Source organism: Physeter macrocephalus, chromosome 18 (assembly GCF_002837175.3).
Source record: "Physeter macrocephalus isolate SW-GA chromosome 18, ASM283717v5, whole genome shotgun sequence".
NCBI classification, from domain to species: Eukaryota; Metazoa; Chordata; class Mammalia; order Artiodactyla; family Physeteridae; genus Physeter; species Physeter macrocephalus.
In genome coordinates this window covers 28,801,522-28,819,899 of record NC_041231.1, presented here as the reverse complement: position 1 = coordinate 28,819,899, position 18,378 = coordinate 28,801,522, and the positions used below count along the sequence as shown (strand labels likewise).

At 39.4% G+C, this 18,378-nt stretch overlaps 1 protein-coding gene across 9 annotated transcripts in view; it reads right to left on the bottom strand.

Annotated features, from left to right (window-relative positions):
• MAGI1 (membrane associated guanylate kinase, WW and PDZ domain containing 1) overlaps positions 1-18,378 on the bottom strand; it is a 651,320-nt gene that overhangs the window by 150,037 nt on the left and 482,905 nt on the right. For all 9 annotated transcript variants that reach the window (XM_028478786.2, XM_028478787.2, XM_028478783.2 and 6 more), the window contains exon 3: positions 4,087-4,206. In XM_028478786.2, coding sequence (XP_028334587.1) covers positions 4,087-4,206 — 120 coding nt within the window. The remainder of the gene's footprint in view (positions 1-4,086; positions 4,207-18,378) is intronic.

Genomic DNA, 18,378 nt, shown 5'->3' with positions numbered 1-18,378 from the left:
GGGGCACCCTTGTAGTTTCCTTCTCAGAACATTCATCACATCTCTTGAAATTGTTTAAATTTAATTTGTCTCCCAAGACTGAGGGTCCATAGAGACCCTAGAGCCACATAAGCCTGGGTCTGATTCCCAGCTCTATCTCGGGCTCACTCCATGAACTAAGCAAAGACAACGGGCATTTCTGGGCCTCATACTCTTCTTTTGTAAAATGGGGATAAACTGTACCCAGCTCATAGGATTACTGGGTAATTAAGTGAGTTGGGATACATAATGTGCTTTGAAAAGCACCCAGCACATAGTGTACACTGGACCAACACTGGCAGCAATAAACAACTAAAGAGCATAAGCACCTTCAAAGGCAGAGCCGCTTTGGTCCTCTGCCCTGTACATCACAGCGTGTGCCTGGGGACAATGCTGAAATGAACTGTGTGGGCGCAGAAGGGCTGGCTTTAACACTGCACTGCCAGGAACTTGCTCAAAACAGTATATAGTCAGATATTTGTACAGGGGTGTTCATGTCAGCACTGTTTACAAAACACCAAAAAAAGTGGGGAGAGGGGCATCCAAATGTCCATCTGTAGGGGACTAGTTAAATAAACTACATATATTCATACAATGGGATACGCTGCAGCATTTATAAAGAATGAGGTGGAACTGTGTACTTAGCACACCTCCAAGATGTGTTAAACACAGTGGACAAGAATGCAGTGAAATAACCAAGTATACGTATGTTTATGCCGTATATGTCTAAGTTTTCTGAATCTCTGTACTAGACGCTCTAACAGCGGTTTCCTATGAGGAGGAGGAGAATCCCATTTAGACTTAAATATACTTAAGTTCTTTACTCTACAAAGAATTCCATCATGTACATTCATGACTTTTCCTTAAAACTGTTTAAAAGTCTTGCTGTGAAGAGTGATTTATGTTGTGATGTCTTCCTTCCTCTTTGGAACCAGGAGAGGCCAAGTGGGAAAAAAATGTGAGCAGGGGAAACAGACAGTGAGAACCTGGGAAGTAAACAAAGATATTTTACTGGTAAATCCACTGGTTTACTGACTAGGAGAAGGGGGAGGGAATCCATCCACCAGGGTGGCAATTTCAGACCGGTCGTGTGTGTAAATATAAGAGCTAACACGCTGATGGAGGGTTTACATGTGTCAGATGCTGTGCTCAGTCCTTTCCAATTATTGTCTCATTTAATCCTACCTATGAGAAAGCACTATTATTATCCTCATTTTACCGAAGGGAAAATGAAGACATGGAGCATTAAGCAACTTGCTGGAGGGCACACAGCTCAACAACAGAGGGGCTGAGACTCAAACTCTGGCAGGGCCACAGCCCAGCCTGCATGCTTGTTACTATCCAATAGACACAGCCACCATCGAGGGGCTAGTCCAGGGGGAGCAAAGACAGAGAAATCTCTTGAAGATCTATCCTGCCCTATTCCTCTGACAGCATCCAGCATTACATAAAAATTCCGTTTTGCTTTCAGCTTATGAGAGTCAACACAATATATTCCAGTTGCTTCCAAAAAATTATGAGCTGTCTCATCTGACAGGGAAATCATACAGCTAAAAGGTCAAAAGGCTGAAGAACACAGTCAAATGGCTGAAAAATGGAGTGGATTCATATGTGGCAAAAGAGAATTTCAACTCCAAAATAACTGAGCGACATTCACAGAAAGACAGTTTTGTGGAAGGATGATTAGACATTTTCTGAAAACCTTTTTCCTGTTGCTACCCACCAGGAAGTTGGGTGAAAGTACTAATGAGCTATTTTTACAACTTTTTAGTTACATCCAGGATCTTCTGGGGTTTTCAAGAAAGTGCATGGGCTCTGAAAGTCCAACAACTGCGTTTGTTTTCTGGCAGCTGCATAACCTTGAGAAAATTCCTAAATGCTACCTGGCCTCAGCATCCCCATCTAAAAAGTGAGAGATAATAGCTACCTCCGTCAAAGTGATCAAATTAATGGGAAAACAACGTGACTCCACCTATGTATCACTTGTAACATAACCACCTCAATGAAATGAGTTGATTTTCTTTTTTGTCCCAGACAAGCTGTTGCCTAACCAGATACTTTTCTTTTTCAACCCAGTACTCCTTGGCTTTTCACAACCACTCCCATGCTTAACCTCTCCAAAAAGGCAAACAGATGTTTTTTTATATTAGGGGCACAAGCTCCCCTGATGGGCATAATAACTGATGTCAGATAGGACAATTCACCTTCTTAAACCAAAGAGGATCCACACTTGCTCTATTCTTAGCCACTTGAATTTTTAACTGGATTCACATTTATAAAACAACACATTGAAGAAGCTCTTGGTACATCCACTCAGGCCCCCATCCCTTCCCTCCCCTCACTCCTAGACCTTAACAAATCATGCTTGCCTCGGGCATTCTCAGATGCCCTCCCAGCCCACCAACCACCAGTCACATCCCAACACTTCAAGGAAACTACAACAACTGATAATCAGCAATACTCAAAGCAAATATTCCTGAATTCACAATATAGGAATTTGATTAATACCTAACCAATGTTAACTGTATATTCACAATTTGAAAATAAACAGTACGTACAAAGATAACGCTCTTCCCTGTCCCCCTGCAAAAAATATCAAACCAGAATCAGCATCCCTAAGATTTATGATCATTACTTAACTATTAGCCACTGCCCGGAACAGGAACGATTATCATATCAAAGTTAGAATACCCCTAATAAAACAACAGCCTATTTCGTATTCATCCTTTGTTTTTAAGTCTCATCTTGAAAATGCCACTGGGATCGTCCAGTAAGTCCAAACTTTGAGTTTAGAAAAAGTACATATAATATAATAACTTGACCTACTTATTATTAATAGTATCATAGTATGCCCTTGTGTCTCAAATAATAACACTCAACAGAGCAATCAAGCTCTAATATTGTTTTCAGAAAATATAAGTTTAATTTCCCCCCTACATTTGGCTTTGAGCTTGCAATCTGATCTGTAGGATCTCATCCTACAGATGTATTTTGAAATATTAAAAATGTTTATCCAAAGGGACCAAGTTAAATAAATTATGATCCACTTATTTGAAGAGATTACACAGCCACTGAAAAAAGAAAACAAGAGGGCTTCCCTGGTGGCGCAGTGGTTGAGAGTCTGCCTGCCGATGCAGGGGACACGGGTTCGTGCCCCGGTCCGGGAAGATCCCACATGCCGCGGAGCGGCTGGGCCCGTGAGCCATGGCCGCTGAGCCTGTGCTCCGCAATGGGAGAGGCCACAACACGCGTACAGTAAAAAAAAAAAAAAAAAAAAAAAGAAAACAAGAAGTGCTCTATTACTGAACTGCGAAGACCTGTAAGACATAGTGTTGTATAAAAGAGCAAAGTGCCAAATAACATGTAGTGTATACTACCTTCTGTATAAAACAAGGGAGAAATGAGAACACACACATGAAACACATGAGTATGTGTACACTCACACATGTGTTTGTATTTACATTAAACAGTTTCAGAAGGGAAATCAGAAACAAGTAACAGCGGTTATAATATCTGGGGAAAGGAGAAATGGAAATGAGGCAGGTGGAAGACAGATCTAGGAAAGAGCTTACTTATCGAATACTTCGGAAATATTCTGCTTTATGAACCATGTAAATGTATCATCTACTCAAAAAATACATTAAATAGCAGTTGGTGGTAAAAAATGACATTCCAGTCCCTTGAGATTAAGACAACACTACCAATAAGGTCATATTTTATGACTGAATATGATTCTTCTTCCTCTTCTTTCTTATACCATACATGCCCATATTAAACACAAACACACATGCACACACACACACGTGCGCGCACACGTTTAAATCAATAAATTAAAGGAGAAATCTCCTCGAGTGAAAAAAAAAAAACCAAATTATTTTTAAAGTGCTCCACGAAGCCTTATTCCATATTCCATATATTTTATTATTATTACTCCTCTTAAGGTGAACTGCAGGCTCCTACAGATGTTCAGACTTCACTAGTCCACAGAATCTTTGCCTGGATGGCCCTGGATCCCCTGCAGGACCCAGCAGAGAGGCATCCTCACCGCCGCCGTACAGATCAGCTCACCTTCATAGGTGCCGACTTCTAGAAGAGTCCCGCTCTGCTCGAGGTCCGAGAACTCCTTCACAGTCAGAAAGTTATAGTCCACGCCAGGCACCTCTCCTTCTCTGGGAGACCGGGTTGTGCCTGCAGCAGACAAGACAAAGGCACAAGAAATCATCAGTCCACGGAAACAGGAAGCACCCCATCCAGGTGTAATTAAAATAACCTGTTCAGTAAGCTGGAGTACCGAGACTGACAGACCCACCTACTGAGACAGGGACCTGGCAAAGACAACTTCTTTCTAGCAGAAAAGTAGCCTCACTTCCATCCTCTGAAGCCTGGGCCCCTCAAATGCAAAAAAGAGAAAACCAAGCACAGCTAGGCAACCCAGGGAGACTTTTTACCACTTAAAACATGCACTGAATGAAAAGGGTGAACTGGATTTTATACAGATGACATTCACAATCAGCAGCTTTTAGGGATCCAGTAAATTCTAAAAAAGATATCCACCTTAAGCTCAGAGCCTAAGGGGTTTATATTTTTATCATAGGCCTCAAAATTCTTGCATTCCTCAACCCATCTGGCAACTTCCAATGTAACAAGCCCTTCGAAGAAAATGACACCCACTGCATAAACACATCACTAGAGAAATTCAATTGCCCAAGGTCTGTGGCTGGATACCTCCCAGGGATTAAAATGTTGCTGCTCTCCATGTAATTAATATGTTTGGCAAAAAGAGGCCACCCATAACTTCTGATGGGAGAAAAAGGACACTGCATTTGCTAGAAAATTCTCCCCCTGAATTAATCTCGCCATTCTCTCAAAGACTAATAAATATAACGATTCTTCTTATGAAATAACACAGAGCCTCTAGAATATTTAAGTCACCCAGCTCAGGTGCTGGGCAGGAGACCTATCAATTTAGCCCAGCCTCACCCCAAAGTGTGGAAGGAATATGGTTTACACACAAAACAAAAAAAGAAAATAAACCAAGAAGCAATTACATAGTGTATACCAGGAACCCATGTTCAACGTTAGGAGAGACCAAAAAAGAGCAAAACTCATGACTTCTGCTCCTACATTCAAGTTAGGGGATATGATCAACATGGGTTCATTTTGCAAGGCACCATTACCTATGGCGCTTTCAGGTCAATGTTTTTTTAATATAATAAGCAGGGATTTTTCCCTACTCCTAATTCTCCCTAAAACAATGAAATAAGCAACTGTATGTTAGCTCCAGTGCTCATGGCAGAGTACAGTCTCTGATCATGTCAATTTCCACGCACTTACAGTGGATATCCAGAATTCTCTTAAATCAAAAAACTAACACTTGTTGCATATTTCATTCAGGCTAAACACATTTTTAAACAAGCCCTGTTTTTCTATTATCTGAAATTTTCAGTGTTATAAACAGCTGCAAACGGTCCATAGAACAATTATATTACAAATGTCAGCCTATGCCCAGCACGCTAGGACTTTCTGGTAAAGAAGCCTGCTTGTAGAGTGTCCAGCAGTCTACTCTTGTAGTGGATTCTAATTTGTTCCCATTTCTGGCTCCCCTGACAGATGATGACAAGGCCATTGAGGTGCTTCACAATGTTTATATCTATGGTGTCAAGCACATGGTGGGTATTCCAGAAGCATAAACAGTACCATTTACTGTTGTAGAGCAGGTATATAGAATGGGAATGATGAATTCATAGTCTGTCTGGCTCACCAGGCTGTGGTCTTGGGCATGTTCCTGAGCTTCTGCTATTTCTCCGTTTCCTCACCTGTGAAATAAGGGTACTAATACTATCTACACTAAAGGTTTGTTGTGTGTATTGAGTGGGATAAGACGTTTAGAAGGCTAAGCTCAATAACTGCTACCAGATATATATTTTATGTTACTATTAAAATGAAATGAGTTGGTAGACTATTATAGTTCAAATTTATATATACATATAATTATATATATTAATACATTACATATATTATTACATGTTTCATTTTTTCAAGAATTATTCACTAAGGCCCCAATACCTGCTGGGCAGCAATTTAGGCACTGGAGAAGAAGCCAAAGCCTCTATGCTAATGGAATTTATATTTGATTATGAAAGACAGATTATAAATATGTATATGGATATACCATATAATTTCAAGTGTTTGAAAATGTCTTAGACGGAGGAAGCAAGGTGAGGAGTAGAAAAGCTACTTTAGACAGGTAATCAGGAAAAGCCTGGCTAAGGAGGTGCCATCTAAACTGAGAGCAGCACAAAGGTGATGGGAAAGGCATCCCAGCCTGGGCAAAGGCCAAAGGCTTAGAAGTAGGAATAGATTTAGCATGTTGGGGAAAGGGCAAAAAGTCCAGAGTTAACTGTAGCAAAGCAATGGAAAAGAGGTTAGAAATGAAAGCAAGTGGCCAGATGGTGCAGGCCACAGCAAACATTTCATATTTTATTCTAAGGATGATGGGAAGCCACTAGAGGGTTTTGAGCAGGATAGTACCATGATTTATTTCTAAAAGATCACTGAGCTAAGGGCAGAAAACAGGCAGAGTAGGAGGGTGAGGTGGGCAAAAATAGAAGCAAGAAGACAAGTTAGTTGGTTACTACAGTGTCCAGGTGAGAAAAAAAAAAATCAGGGCACAGACAAGAACAGTAGACAAAGGTGACAAGAAGCAGTGAGATTTCTATTATGAATTGTAAACATTTTAAACAGCTATAAGACAGTCCACAGGACAGATGGATTAAAAGTACATCAACTCATCAGGCCATGCTAGGTCTATATTTTAAAGACAGAACTTGCTGATGGAGTAGATGGACTGTATAAGAAAAACAAAAGAATAAGCACTGCCATCTTATTCTTTGACCTGGGCAAATGGGTTCTGCCATTTACAGAGATCAAGAAGATGGCGGAAATGGTTTTTAGGGGACAAAATTTAAGACTTCACTTCTGAACATGTAAAAAGTATGAAATGCCTATCAGACACCTGGATGTAGAGAGCTGTGAACAGGTGATTATGTAAATCTGAAGATCAGAGTGGTGGCTGGGCCCTGAACTTGGGAGTCATCAGTAAACCACTGGCATTTGAAGGCAAGAGACAGAAAGAAATAATCAAGGGGGAGAGAGAGTATAGAAAAAGCAGCCAAGAAGTTTGACTTAAACACAAAAACCTTATAATTTTTAGAAACTGAGAAGAGGAGGAAGATCCTCAGAGGAGACTAAGAGACAATAGTCAGCAAGGCGGGAGCAGAGGAGGAGCGTGTGATATCTCAGAGCCAAGTGCAAAAGCTGTTCAGCCGGCTACTTGGAAAACACAAACAGTCTACATCATATTGGGAAATTCCAGCGCAGGGCAAGAACAGAATCTCTTTGAAACTTGCTGTGAAAGAATCTGTCCTAAATATGTTTTATATGGCAACTCTCATATTTGGCCTCCATACCAAAATCCTGTTAACTTAATCCACCTGCCCCCAAAATGAGGATAAATAAAACCAAACAAAAGATTTGTTGGGTTTTTTAAGTCTTCTACACCACACAGTATTGGGTTTTTTTTCCCTCCTATAACCATCTTTAATCTTTGTCATTTCTTCCCACGTTTTCTGAACCAATTTCTCAGTGCAACTGTAAGGACAACAATAACCTCTGGGTCTTAATTTCCTGAAAGGATTGAAAACAATCAAGAACTTGAAAAATGGAACATGCTAAAGGAAAAATGAAAACGAGCAGACATCATTTTCCCCTGGAAATAAATATGGTTAGAAGGACCTTTGAGCAGCAGGGGAAGGGGGTGGGGGCAGGTATATCTCCACCCACAAAACCTTCAGGGTTTATTACCCAGACAAAACCTTTCCACTCTGCAGGCCATGAGGAGGTTTACACCCAGTTATCCTCTGAGCAACCTGCCCTGGGTCTGGGCCCACATGACTAGGATCCATTCAGTGACGCTAGGGAGAAAGGGCCTGGGAGGGGACCCCGTCCCCTCTTTTCTTCCAGCAGAATGACAGGCTGCCTGCTGGACACACGCCTGGCAGATGGCATTTCAAAGGTTTTTCAGGAGCCATCTGGGGTGGGTACAATTATTACAAACCACGCTTCTAACAAAGCCAGAAGGGTTACTTCCTGGCAGAAGAGAAGTAAAACAAATTCTATCATGTTTTTCGGGGACAGCATATTAAAAAAAAAAAAAAAAAAAAAAAACCACCAGGCTGACAAACAGAGGTTGCTATAGCCTACCAACATTGCTTTTTGCCGGTCTAGCTAGAAATCAGGCCAACAATATCTTGCACTTATTATGTTTGAACAAACACAGTGCCCACTTCCTCGCCTTCCTATATTTTGATTATATACATTTCAGGTGTACAAAGTTATAGCTCAACATCTGTACACATGTGGTTATTGATACGTGGATAACATGATAGAGGAAATGAATTGAAAATTTATCTAATTTTAATTACTTTAGATTTAAATAACCACATGTGGCTAGTGGTAACTGGACTGGCCAGTGCAATTCTAAACTAGGAGGGCATTTCCAGTACAATGTTCACTAGCATGCCCCCAAAGCACTTCCAGCTCTCAAGATAAAAACAAGAAACATATCAAACTGCAGAATCTTGTACTCATACAGGAAACCCAACCTTTTAAAAACTCTTATATGCTTTGAAACATGATCTAGTCAAACTGTATGTTTTGTACTAAAAATTCCGTTTGGTTCCTGTTGGCTATGGTCTCTTAGAAAAAAAAAATTCTCCTTAGATAAACTGTGGCATCATCGTTTATAGCCAAAACAAAACCCCCAAACCAGACCAAAACAAATGCAGTCCCCCAAAATAAAAAAATAAAACTGAGTGCCTATAAATATGGGAATGACTGAATGAAATATGGTAGAGTCACCCTTAGGAAATATATATACATATGTATTTTTGCTATATAAAGAATACTTGGGGCTTCCCTGGTGGCACAGTGGTTGAGAGTCCGCCTGCCGATGCAGGGGACACGGGTTCGTGCCCCGGTCCGGGAAGATCCCACATATCCCACATGCCGCGGAGCGGCTGGGCCCGTGAGCCATGGCCGCTGAGCCTCGGGAGAGGCCACAACAGTGAGAGGCCCGCGTACCACCAAAAAAAAAAAAGAGAATACTTGTTAGATGTATATGCAGTTACCAGAAAGAATATCTACAATGTACAGTTGAGTGATATAAAGTGCAAAAAAAAAAAAAAAAATCACTGCATTTTATTGAAAAAGAGGAAAGAAAGCCCTACGGGTGCTGCATGTTTTATGAGTTAATAAATAGTTAAATGGAGGGAACAAACCCTTAACAGTGGCAACCTCAGGAGGGTGGGTTCAGAAATGGGAAGAGAAAAAAGGACTGTTTCTTTAAATCTCTCTGAATTGTACCACTGCTCACGTAGTTGTTTTGGCACTTTATAAATCAAATAAAATAATTATTTAAGAAATCTTTACCTGATCCTTGGGCTTCCTACTCAAACAACTTCAATATTAGCTTATTCCTTGCAAAAACGCGCCAAAGAATAGAGCCTCCAAGTGAATCAAACACACAATATTTCCCAAGGTTTCCCACCTCACAGAAAGCCAGCATCAATGTCCCCAACACTTGCCTTTAGCTATGAATAGGAATACAGGAGAAATAAAGTTGAGAAGGTGGCACTACTTTTCTGCCTGATTTTGGTTTTTAAACCTCAAACTGTTCATCACTTAAACAGAGTCCTTTTGAAGTGTTAAAATTTAACAAGATTTGCACCAGAGCAGTGAATAGTATCAGGCTTTTCTGCCACCAGATCATAACTTAACAAGTTAATTTGAGCTACGCCCTGCTGACTCTCTCAGTATGAGTTAGCAATGCCCCCAAACGTTTGCCCTGAAAGCTTGAGTGGCTGCTTGCTTCTTGGGCACATTCTATGGTTCATAAACTTTCAGTGTACCTGGCATAAGTGATCCTTGCTGAGGAAATCAGAAAACGAACTTCCTTGTCATCAAACTCCACAAACTATGGCTACAGAAATGAAACCAGGTTCGGAGCTCATTTGCTCTCTCTTCTTATTCTAGAAATCCTCTTGAAATATCCAGTTAAGGCAGCAAAAAAAATCCTAGAAATGAGACACTAACATGCTATTTCCTACTGCTATGTGTTCCCAATACATTAGGTTTCTAGGCAAGCCGGCACTCGGCACCTATCCAACTTGCCTCAAGGCCAGGTTGCTAATACAGTGATCATTACTCTACTAAGATTAAACTGTTAATACTCAAGGATATCACCTGATGTTAAATTCATCTGGGTCTTGCTTATCCAAATCTAACAATAAGACTTCCAAAAACTATAGTCATCCCAACCGCTTCCATGTTAAAGAAAGTGCATGATTTTCTATAATAAAACATTTACATTGCTTGAAACTGGTTAAATATCCAGGACAGCCTCATACTATTCATTCTTTAGTTGATGGAGATGAAGCCGAGTAGAACATGTTGTTTCCCCAAATTCACTCAGTTACCTACCACTCACACAATTTTGGCCCTATCTCAGTACCAGCAGTACTACTGACTCAGTATTTTCACTTCAAGTCAAAGCTGTTTAAAAAACTTAAATATATTCATGTAAAAAGGAAATGCTTAACTGCTACATACCTATTACAATGGATTGAAAAGAAAAAATCTTATGATACCAGATGCTGGGAAAAACATGGAGCAACTGGAACTCTCAAACGTTGTTACCAAGGATGCAAAATGGTACAGCTACTGGGAAAAGAGTTTGGCAGTTTGCTAAAAAGTTAAACATAAATCTACCATATGACCCCAAAATCACACTTCTAAATATTTATCCTAGAGAAATGAAAACCTACATTCACACGAAAACCTATATACAAATGTTTATAGCAGCTCTATGCATAATCAACCCAAAAGAGAAAAACAACCTGAACATCCTTCAACTGGTGAATGGATACACTGTGGTAAATCCCTACAATGAACTTGGCTAAAGTACAGATGTACACAGCGACATGGATTAATCTCAAATAGACTGCGTAAGTTTAAGAAAAGCCAGACTCGCAAGGCTACGGACTGTATAATTCCATTTCAGTGATATTCTATAAAAGGCAGTACTACAATAAGGATGGAGAATAAACCAGTTGTTGCCAGGGGTGCAGTTAGGGCTGACTACAAAGGGGACAGAAGGGAATGGGGGGAGGGGGGAGGGGTTAAGGAGGCCCAACTCTTCTGTATTCTGATTGTGGTGGAGGGTGAAGGACGTTGCATTTCTCAAAACCTATAGAAGTGTACGCCACAAAGAGTGAATTTTACTGCTTATAAAACTTTAGAAAAGGAAACATTTAACTTTACCTCCAGTGAACAATCAGTTTCAGCCTGCCATAAACAATAACTAAAAATAAACACAACCAAAGTAAAATCATTTCATCTTATCTAGAGCCTGAGGCTCTGAGCCTAAGGCCTGCATTCTCTTATTACAAAGGGAGATTAACGAACATTAGAAAGTTGTTAGAGACCTATTAGCACCAAATGGAGACTTTCTCCTTAACACAATTACAAGGATTTTTAAAAAATTATAAAGAAAAGCATCTGCTTAGTATTGGATTAGATCTTCCTGGAGTCTGTCATACAGAGTGAAGTAAGTCAGAAGGAGAAAAAACAAATACCGTATGCTAACACATATATATGGAATCTAAGAAAAAAAAATGTCATGAAGAGATTAGTGGTAGGAAGGGAATAAAACACAGACCTACTAGAGCATGGACTTGAGGACACGGGGAGGGGGAAGGGTAAGCTGTGACGAAGTGAGAGAGTGGCAGGGACAAATATACACTACCAAATGTAAATTAGATAGCTAGTGGGAAGCTGCCGCATAGCACAGGGAGATCACCTCTCTGCTTTGTGACCACCGAGAGGGGTGGGATAGGGAGGGTGGGAGGGAGGGAGACGCAAGAGGGAAGAGATATGGGAACATATGTATATGTATAACTGATTCACTTTGTTGTAAAGGAGAAACTAACACACTATTGTAAAACAGTTATACTCCAATAAAGATGTTTAAAAAATTAAAAAAATAATAATAAATAAAAAAATAAAAACAAAACAAAACAACAACAACAACAAAATTATAAAGAAAAGCATCTGCTTAGTATTGGATTAGATCTTCCTGGATAAAAAGCACTCGCTTTTACTGAAGTTTCTGTATCGCCTGCTGATCCCGCCAGTGAACACGAGGTATGCACAGAGAACGGAGGACAAAAGACCAACTGACCTCTTCTCCTAAGAGAAAGTGTTTATGTTTAAAACAAGTCCACATGCAGATGAATGGATAAAGAAGATGTGGTACATATATACAACGAAATACTACTCACCCATAAAAAAGAATGAATGCCATTTGCAGCAACATGGACGGACCTAGAGATTATATTAAGTGAAGTAAGCCAGATAGAGAAAGACAAATATCTTATTATATCTCTTATATGTGGAATCTAAAAGAATTATACAAATGAACTTATTTCAAAACAGAAATAGACTCACAGACATAGAAACTTATGGTTACTAACGGGGATGGTGGGGAGTCGGCGGTGGCGGGGGGAGATAAATTAGGAGTTTGGGATTAACATATACACACTACTGTATATAAAACAGATAAACAAGGACCTACTGTATAGCACAGGGAACTATATTCAGTATTCTGTAATAACCTATAATGAAAAACAATATGAAAAAGAATATATATACAATACTGAATCACTTTGCTGTACACCTGAAACTAACACAACATTGTTAAGTCAACTACACTGTACCTCAATTTTAAAAACTGGTTATTAAAAAAAGAAAACAAGTCCCCCACTTGTGTCCTTTCAAATTCACCAAACAGACAAAAACAACCCTATAGTTATTATTATTATCCCCACTTCACAGATGAGAAAAAGTGCACAGAGAGATTATGTGACTTGCCAAAATTTACACAGCTAGTAAACGGCAGAGCCCGGATTTGAACCCAAGATTCTACTGCCACAGAGCAGCCAAAACCCTTGTATACAAAGAAAACACTGGGTATAGAAATAAACTAGTGGGGGGAGAGGGATAGCTGAGTCTTCACAGCTCTTCATCGCCTGTCCTCATCACAGAAAGTTTGTGCTGATGGAGTTAAGGCTGGGGGAGAATGCATGACCCCTCCCCCCATGACTTCCTTAATCCAAAACCTGAGCTCCCAGGAACTATTTCTTACTACCTCTTAATCAGAATAACGAGGTAATTCAGGCCAGAATCCACTGAATAGGAAAGTCAAGTTAATGACTTGAACATGCATATTAACCACTCTTCCTCTTTGATGCGGGGGAGGGAACCTTGGCACATACATACTCACAGAAATCCTGCATTCATTAAAAACAGGAAAGGGAAAATTCTCAAACTGTCATTGAGTCATTGCAAACATTCAGCATTCAGGCAATAAAGAATAAGATCTCCAACACTCGATACATGCTTATCAAAAATCAACTTTGGAGGATTATCTTGAGGCATTTTTGTTCAGAAAGGAATTCTGAAAATCAGTAATGCCATAGTCTAGTCCTAAAGACTGTCTATCATAAAAAGGGATTAGATCAGATAGACTTTATTATGACAGGTTATACTTTTTACTTTCTCTGAATTAATGACAGCAATTGTTTGTATAAAATGGAATGAACTAATGCCAACGATTTCAACCAGGTAATTTCAAAAGCATGTGAAAGAAAATGATTATTTTGGTGAAAAGCTATAATTAATGAAGAGTATCAAGTTTCCACAAATTAGGTGATTTTGCAAGCCCAATGCTAAATGCTTCTAATCTTCGGCAGCTTTCTTTCTTCAGTTTCAAAAAAAATAATCAAGAGTGACTGCCAATGAGTAGACCGTTTCTTTTGGGGGTAAAAAGAATGTCCCAAAATTAGATAGCTGGAATGGTTGCCCAGTTCTAGAAATACAATAAAAATGCTGAATTTTATGGAGTGTACAATGTCTATCAATAAAGCTGCTAAAAACAATATTGCACTACAACAGAAAGTAGTCTCTGTCTTCAAGGATATTACAATTCAGTAGAGGAGCTGTTACATTTCTGTGAATAATATGCAAGTGGCGTAATTTGTTCTTCAAGAGCAACCTGCTTTCGTTAGTCCTTCCAATATACGAACCAAGTGCAAGCATGAGATCAGAAATTACAGACCATGTTATGTTATTTTCCTAAAAACTGCAGGGGTCTGGAGTCTTTTCCGGAAAGGCCAAATAGAGAAACTGTTATGAAATCTAAAATCAGACTTGGTGTGTTCAAATTCCAGCTCTGATATTGACAAACTGTGTAACCACAGCCAAGTTAAACATTTTGGGCTGTGGTTTCCTCATCTCTAAAATGGGGAAATAATAATACCTGCCTCATAAGGTTGTGTAAGGATTATGTAACACAATACATATAACCTGCTAGGTCCGGTTATAATCTGCATTCTATAAACATTGGCCATAACAACAAAAGCATCATCACCATCACTACCACAACTCCCTCCTTTTTCTTTCCAACCATTTTGCTTTAAAAGTAAAGAACCTAACTATTGACCCTTCATTATACTGCTACCTCGGAACACTGGTTTTCTGTACATAATGCCTAATTTAATTCTCCCAGGAGGGGCATTTTTTCCCCACAAAATTTTCACAGTTCACGTAATTTTCTATCCTTAATTATCATTTTTCAAAGCCTCTCACATGAACGCACACAACTCCCAACCACAACTCTTTGGATTATCTTTTGCTAAGAAATCATAAAGTCAACTCGTTCTGTGAATACCATAATTTTAGTTAATCATTTGTCATTAAGCACTGGCATCTGTAAGGATAGAGAGATGCCTATTTACTGGAATACAGTGTCTGAATTTGAGACCCCAAGTCCCCTAATTTCATGTAATCGTGATTCATATGATTAACTCCTTCTCATTGAAAGGATGTAATATTTACTTATTGAAGAAATACTATACACCTGGATATAAAGAGAGAAATCAATTTATATCTAGTACCAAGAGCGAGCAGTTATAAGAGCAAGTCAAGATGGATATAAGAAAAAAGGAGTTTGTATTGATTTCAATAAATACACTGGTTCTCAGCTGACCTAGGCATGACAGTTCTTAAAGCATTCTCAAGTATACAGACTAATAGTCATCACCATGTAAATTTTACTTTGGCTCTCATCAAGTATATACACTGCTACGTCAAAGTAAACAAAAGGAAACAATGTGTGACGGAGGATATGAGATGCTAAAAGAATAAAGAGGAGCTGGGTACAACATTAAGCGTATACCAAAGATATACAGTACTACTTATGTATTTCCTTACTGAAACACACAAGAGTATGGCCCTTACAGTATAAAGGAAAACTTAGTGTGAACAGTAAAATTTCTAGGATTATGTTTCAGAACAGTGTTGAAACTGAGCAAAAAGCATAAAAACTAAGTATTTGTTTTTTTAACATGTACTTCCCCCCCTGCCTTTTTAATTTTCCTAAATACCACCATTCACTTTGCAAAGGCTCTACTGGCACCCAAAACTCTGATTGGGATTGACATACATACACCAATATGTATAAAATGGATAACTAATAAGAACCTGCTGTATAAAAAAATAAATAAAATTCAAAAATCCCCCAAAAAACAAAACCCAAAACTCTAACATTCGAAAAGTGTCTTACGAGCCAAGTCTGAGGAACACAAGCATGTCGACATCACTTAAGGATGGATTCCCAGGCAGCTGAATTCACTCCTGGGACTCAGCTATTGTTCATAAGCCACTTATGTTTTTCCCCCATAAATGATGACACAGGCAGATTCCCAGAAAACTGAATTACCGCCTTGACTTCCCCTACCCTGGGACCATCCATTACCTTATCTAATACTTGCCAATTATCTCTCTAACTATAAGTCACATTCCAAAAAAAATACGGACTGGGAGCAACTACAAAATGAGGCAGACTCAACTGATGAACTGTTATTGCCCTTCTTTTGCTTAGTTCACTTCTCAGTGAGCAATTACAGTCTCACATTATGTAGTACTTCCCTTGTCACAACTCTGGGTTGTTTTATGTTATAGACTACACTTCCGAGATGGATGAGTCACATAAATGATTAATTTTCACTCTGCCTGGTAAGCCAAATGAAGTAGATTTTAGAGGTGAAATTAAACACAAATTATTAATGCTTCTAAACATTCGCTTGGAAAAATGTAGACAGTGATGAACAGAAGTCTGTGCTCATGTGATATCACCCACACTGACTTTTAAAGGAATTATTGCATTAGAAAACTATATGAGGTATCGAAAGGTATTATTAGAAAGGGAGTGGCCAGTTTTGAAAAAGTAAAATCAAGTAGAAATGTTTATTATTATAAGGTACTTAGAATAATTACTACTTAAAAACTACAAATTATTCTATGCTTTCTAATAGAAATTGTCCCTTTTCAAACAAGCCTTATTTCATAGATGCCAGGTGAGTGAAAGCGCTGCCTTCCAAACTGGCCACATCATTTTTAGCCCACAGACTTTTCCTTAACCCAAGAATGCAAATTACACCATTGTCATCTACACAAACTGGACCTAATATGAGTCCAGATAAAATCGGGTCAAGGATCAAATCAATGACTCTTTATTAAAGACAGAAATTCTAAAATCGATTCATTAAAAGGTAATGACATCTTAGTTCTGACATATGAACAATCTATCCTTAGAAAAAAACGAGTGCTTTCATTTGGTTTTGTTTATTTCACACCTATTAATTAAACATCATATCACACAATGCTTACTGGTCCTCACTCTCAAGTTTCATCTAATTCATCATCCCTGTCAACAGCGCCTGCTGATCAAGGGCAGGGAGAAGGGAGAGGCAGTCTTTATTTCCTTGATCTGGCAGCACAGGTACCACTGCCATTAGCTTCCTGTCAGCAGGTGAAGACCTGGGGATATGATAGATGATCAGGGAGCTCTTAAAAGGAGTTTTCATCAGACACCTGCCTCTTAACCTATTTACCCAGCAGTTACACTCTCACCTTCTAGGAAACCCACATTTTTGCCCAGAGGGAGCAAAGAGTCAAAGTTTTAAATAAATCCAAAAGCTACCGCATGGGCTTCCACAGGCCTGGCTTCTCAAAACAAAACCAAAAAAAAAAAAAAAAAGGTATATGTATTTGACTGAGCCAGCTGGGAAATTCAGAAAGCCTCTTCTGCTCTCAACATGTAATATACGTTACATCTGAAAAGAGTAATAAAAGATTAAAGCTATTCTTTTTTTTTTTTTTTTTTTTTTTTTTGCGGTACACGGGCCTCTCACTGTTGTGGCCTCTTCCTTTGCGGAGCACAGGCTCCGGACGCGCAGGCTCAGCGGCCATGGCTCACGGGTCCGGCCGCTCCACGGCACGTGGGATCCTCCCAGACCGGGGCATGAACCCGCGTCCCCTGCATCGGCAGGCAGACTCTCAACCACTGCGCCACCAGGGAAGCCCAAAGCTATTCATTTTTAAAGTTAGTGAGTTAACAGAAGTTTGTACCAAAAAATTTTTGTATTACCTATGTAAAACAGGAAATGAGACATTTAAGAGGAAAGAGTGCTTTTCTAAACCTTTAAATGAACAGCAACTAATGTCAATGAATGACATTTACACCAAATTAATGGAAAATATGACATTCACAAAATAGGGCCCGATCCAATTTGAGGTATCAGTGGCTAACTTAAAAATTAATAAACTTTACTCTCTTCTCTCTTCAGATACACAGAGTACATGCTCTAGAAAATTTAGAACCCATAAAAGAGCACAAAGAAAACAAGCATCCCCACCATGCAAAAAGGAGCCTATCAATACGTCAAAAGTTTGAAGTCCCCAGTCACCACTCCAGGCCCAGGGATGAAGTCTGGGCATCTTCAGGTAAATTCTCAGCCAACAGAATTGTCCCTAGCCACTGCAGGCTCCATTACAATCAACACTCAACAACCATGGGCCAACCCCTGACAAAGGGAAAGCACTGCTATTTTCCACAGCCGCATTAGCATGCCTGCCACTATGATGCCTCAATTACACAAACACTAAAAATGAGAGTGAGGACACGTCACAAAGTTTATTGGAGGAAGTAGTACTGACTGATGCACAATTCTGACATCTTTCCATGGAGTCGAGGGACTGGAATTATAAACATTCCAAAATTTATCAAAAGCAATTTCAAGCTCTGGGTCATGAAACAAGTTTAACAGTGATAGTGGTAACAATAAAGAGGAGGAAGAGCAGGAGGAGGAGGAGGAGGAGGAGGAGGGGGCAGAGGAAGGGGAG